General features: G+C 42.4%; 1 protein-coding gene across 1 annotated transcript; it reads left to right on the top strand.

Moving 5' to 3' along the window:
* The first annotated feature begins 920 nt into the window (after window positions 1-920).
* LOC146192324 (uncharacterized) lies at window positions 921-3597 on the top strand. The gene is made up of 2 exons (XM_084600039.1): window positions 921-1071; window positions 3244-3597. The coding sequence occupies exon 2, from the start codon at window positions 3246-3248 to the stop codon at window positions 3471-3473; it is 228 nt and encodes a 75-aa protein (XP_084456165.1). The 5' UTR covers window positions 921-1071; window positions 3244-3245; the 3' UTR covers window positions 3474-3597.
* The last annotated feature ends 1182 nt before the right edge of the window (window positions 3598-4779 follow it).

Genomic DNA, 4779 nt, shown 5'->3' on the forward strand with positions numbered 1-4779 from the left:
GCTATGCTAAGATAAGCAGAATAACCCTTTTCTTCAGCTTACAAGTCAGGCAGTCGGATAAACTAATTTTAAGTACGAACGAAGGAAAAAAAGATGGTCACACAATGTCAAAGAAGACTGTACAAAAATTGTGGGTGAGCCTGTGTCAGCAATCCAGTGTTTCAACAGGAACGTCTTCTTGCGGACTGAGAGCCCAGCTCAACACTTTATCGGTTTTCATTCACCTTATTTTAATAAGGCAACATATAATTCATTATAGAGAAATTGTCATAAAGGAAAGAAAGACTGAGGTTTCACAGAGATGAGCGACGCGTAGAGTGTGACACTAAAAAGTACTGCCAAGACCTTTATTGCTTAGCTCTTTCCAGCGCAACTGGTTTTACGGAAACGTTTCGGCAGATGATGGCTGCAATCTTTCGGGACATTGACCGCACCTATTTACACTTCTATTTGAAGCGTGAAAAAAAAGAAATTACCAGCTTACACACGAAAAATTCACTTTCAGCGCATTCCTCCATTAACATAAGTGCTGCAAGAAATTCGGGATCCAAGTCTTATTATTCAGATGTCTTATATGGTAAAAGCAATCATGGCTGCTTGGAATTACGTAGGACTGTTGCTGCCTGGCTATATTCACTTCTGTATTTATGTATGTTTGGGACAATATTATATGATTGAGAAAAAAAGGGGGTGGGGTGTGCTCAAAATAAAACTAAAATCAAAGCACTCGGGTTGCTCCTTACTTCCTCTTGCTCCGTCCTGGTTTTGCGCAGCTTAGCAGCTATTTTCATGTCTTTCGCCTTGTTTTCTTTTGTAGATTTCCGAAAGGCAGCGGATGACAGAAAGGACGGTGCGGGATGAGTGGCCGGGGGTAACACCTTTCCGGCAGATGGCCTTCCCCGGCAAGGTGCTGTTATCGTTACAGCACTCGCAAGGGCGGATAGAGAGGCCCCGACTCACTTCCGCAAATGCAGCAAATATAAACAAGCTGGGCACTCCATCAGCTACCATTCCATGCTGTCGACTGCATCTCACCTCAGAAACCTGATCTTCAGCATCTGAAAAAAAGAGGCAAGTTTGCAGGAATTGAACTCTCACATCTGTCGAAGTACTCTAGGCGTAACTTTATTCTGTTTGATGAAGCGATCTAAAATAAACTATATTCAGATTCATTAATTATAGGCAATGTTTCACCCAACTTACTCTTGCCAGCTGTGCGAGTGCCTTAAGTCTGCTTGCGAACTAAAACGGAGAGCTTTGGCGTTCTACGCCCCGATATTTATCGCTTAGAAAGTTAAATTTTGTCCCTTCTCTCACAAGTCCCCTTACGGGCGTTACCAACTTTAATAGGAAACTGCTCCGAAACGCCTAATTGAGAGTAGTGCAGACGCCTTCTTTAGAGCATAGCTTTTAGGGAGAGTAGCCGTTTTATTATACTTGTTTTGAAGAGAGAGTGAAGAATGGCTAACACTAAGCATAATTTATGTGCCTATAAATTTATCTGTTAGGTTAACACCGACTCATGAAACGATACCTGCATTTTGTTTTGTTTATGAGGTTTAAAGTCCCAAAGCGACTCAGACTAACACAGAAGCCATAGTGGAGGTCTCCGAAAATTTTGACCACCTGGGGTTCTTTAACGTGACTGACATCGAACTGCACATGGGCATCTTGCTTTCCGCTTCTAGCGAAAAGCGGCCGCCAAAGCCGGGATTCGATCCCGTACTCGTGGGCACAGTAGTCGAGCACCCTAACCACTGCAACACCAGGGCTGGGCCTCTTGCGGGACAAGTAAGGCATTCGAGTAATGTTAAAACAAACGCTCAAAATATTATGCGCTAATATGTTTGCTGGCAAGATCACAGATTTTAAAACGCAAAATGTTGAAATGCTTTGCACGTTGCATACAAAACAAAGATGAACCGTCAAGTTAGCTTTTACGTTAACGACTGGGCACTAAGGAATTGAAAACTAGCAAGCTACAAAAAAAAAAATTCAGGGAACAAAAGGATATTTTCAAGGAAAAATCTTCCTGCAACGACAACCCACATGTTTTATTGCGTACCTTTATTTGGAACAAGTTTGGAAGTACTGCCTAAGCAATTCCAGAGTATCTGCTCATTGCTACTAAGAGGCGAGAGACCTGAACTCATCACGAACTCATCACAAACAGGAAAAAGTGCCCCATTGTCCTTTCAAGGGCACTACAGGTTCACCCCTTTGAGAGCAAAATAGATTATTTTAATTTCTCTTTCTTTTTATAATATCGATGGAGATAGCTTCGCTATTATTGTTTTTCCTTATAAAACTGGTCTTCAATTCGGATATTCGGCTTCATGCCATGCGTCTGTGGAGCTTGGTGTCAGTAATATACTATTATTTAAGGTCTAAGAATATTCAACATTATGCTTGATGAGAGGGCGTTCAGAGCACTGCAAAGTAAAAAATACGTGGGCGTCGCGGTTAACTTAAGATTATATAAATCATGTGTTGAGTATATTGTCACCAGCAGTAAACCATCTGGCATCAAACAGTGTGCAGAAAACAGTATAGACCTCGACGCTGCTCAGAAACCATCACCTCTTGCGTATTGTCCACAAAAAACCTTATAAAATTTACAAAAAAAAAATCAGAAAAAAGCTGGGCGTGGCAGTTATCCAGATTACAACGTTGTGGCGAACGAAGGCTAACCCACATGAGAATATATTCAATGTCAAACTTGCAGCTTAGAAAGTTCAGTTCCTTTTGAGCATGCAGTTTCGCTGTAACCGACATGCGAATATATTTATCTTCAAGCGTCAAGCATTTTTTTTCCCTGAAACCTTCTTAGATATACAATAAATTCACTTTCAGTTTTTGATGGACAACGTCGGAAGTGTCACTATGATTGTTGACTAGTCCCAAATATGTGATATTTGCATTTACACGCATTTGGTTTCAGAAGCCTCATTAACAAATGTATTTAAAATTAACTCCAGCACCAGCTGCTTTTCAGAAAAAAAAATACTTCTCGTGACCAATATAAACTGAGCGCATTGCAAAGTATCAGTACAGGAACAGAGGTACGAACATGGCTTATTCCACTGCCTTATGTTGCTATTACCCGTAAACTCCGCATCTGTAGTCATCGCACGCTTTGCGGCTCACGCTGTCGGTCCATTCTCTGTACGTAAGGATTAATTATCTCTTGTGCTGATTCAAGATTAAAGCTCAGGTTTGAAAAAACGTTTGTTCACTTTCCAGCTATGTTTGGAATGAACTGCAAGACCTTCCTGGTCGCCGTCTTGGTGATTGCCGCTATTTGTGGCTTGGCGGCAGCCCAAGGCTTCGGACGTGGTTACGGTGGCAACCGTGGATACGGCGGTGGAGGCTTCAACCGAGGATACGGAGGAGGGTTCAACCGCGGATATGGAGGAGGCGGCTACAACCGCGGACACGGAGGAGGTGGCTTCAACCGTGGCTTCGGACGTTGATTTGGATGTTGATGCAGAATATCGTTCATGAGGCTGTGACAGAAAAGAAACGCGTGGACAAAATATCAGTACACCGTATTCATCCCAGAATAAAATTACTTCGTCTTTCTTTGTTCTTCTCAAATAGTGGCCCCTCATTTTGGAAGAGCAAATCTTCCCGCATTTCGTTGTATATGCCAGGAGGATGTACACTATAGCGAAGGCTCCACTCTCGCCTAAAATTTTAAATCCTGGCGGTTCATGGGCGCCTCAGTGCCCTTTGGTGCTTGGAGCGAGTAACGATTTTGAATGATGTCGCGCTTGCGTATGCTACTAGTGTGAATTAAGAGGGGTCAGTTTTGTACATTTTGCCTAATGTATTAACGGGGCCGTCCATTTTAGGACAAGCTTTCAGCAGTCGCCAACATTTATCATTAAACTATGCTTGAACCCCGCTTTTTGCGCGCATTTAGCAATATACCAAATGCAGAATTGCACACCAGCTATCGTCAAGTGGCACAAACGCGCCGAGAGTATTATCTCGTACTCGATGACTGTTGCATCACTGCGCTCTCAGCAGTACCTGAAAGTGAAGTCAGCAGTCCTGACTTCCGTTTCAGGTATCCTCTGAGGAGCGATACTTTATTACTTTCCTTCCTTCAGAAGCCCTTTTTACGCGATGAAATAATGGCCTCGTCGCAGAAAAGCTGAAGTCGGTATTTCCGCGGTGCTAACTCAAAAATCTTTTTTGTTGTACGTACGTCAGTTTATTTGCATGTGCTGGTATATGTGGAGACGTATACACCTTTGACTGTATGCTGCTAATTGTAAATGTGGGTGCACAGATAGAAGTGCGACAGATACGGTGCTTTTTTTCCCCCACAAGAAAAAACAATAACTAAGGTAGGAAAAGACAGGGTTAAAGGCGTCTGCTAATCAGGAGAACTTTTAGCCTTTTCGTTAATTTTTAAACGGTTCTAAACAGCAGCACTTTGCTAAATTCGCCGCGACACTAAACCGTATCTAGCAGTTGTGGGCAAGTGTATGCAATTCCAACTAGGAGTTATTTATGTCAGAAATTATTTTTCTTACATCATTAGAATGCATATTAATAACCAAAATATCTATACATTGCCAGTTGGGGATGGTTATAGTTCTCTGCTATTAAATATCAAAAGCGAGCCCATTTCGTTGCTTAGTGTAAACCGTTACTAATTGCTGGAGAGCACGACAAACTTTAAAAGCAAGACTTTGCTAACGTTCACAAGCATAGACCATTGCCGATGCGGGCGTCGTTGGCGAACATTCGCCGCGTGTCAAAGACGAT

Source organism: Amblyomma maculatum, chromosome 4 (genome assembly GCF_055883805.1).
Source record: "Amblyomma maculatum isolate TAMU_Amacu chromosome 4, ASM5588380v1, whole genome shotgun sequence".
Classification (NCBI taxonomy): Eukaryota; Metazoa; Arthropoda; class Arachnida; order Ixodida; family Ixodidae; genus Amblyomma; species Amblyomma maculatum.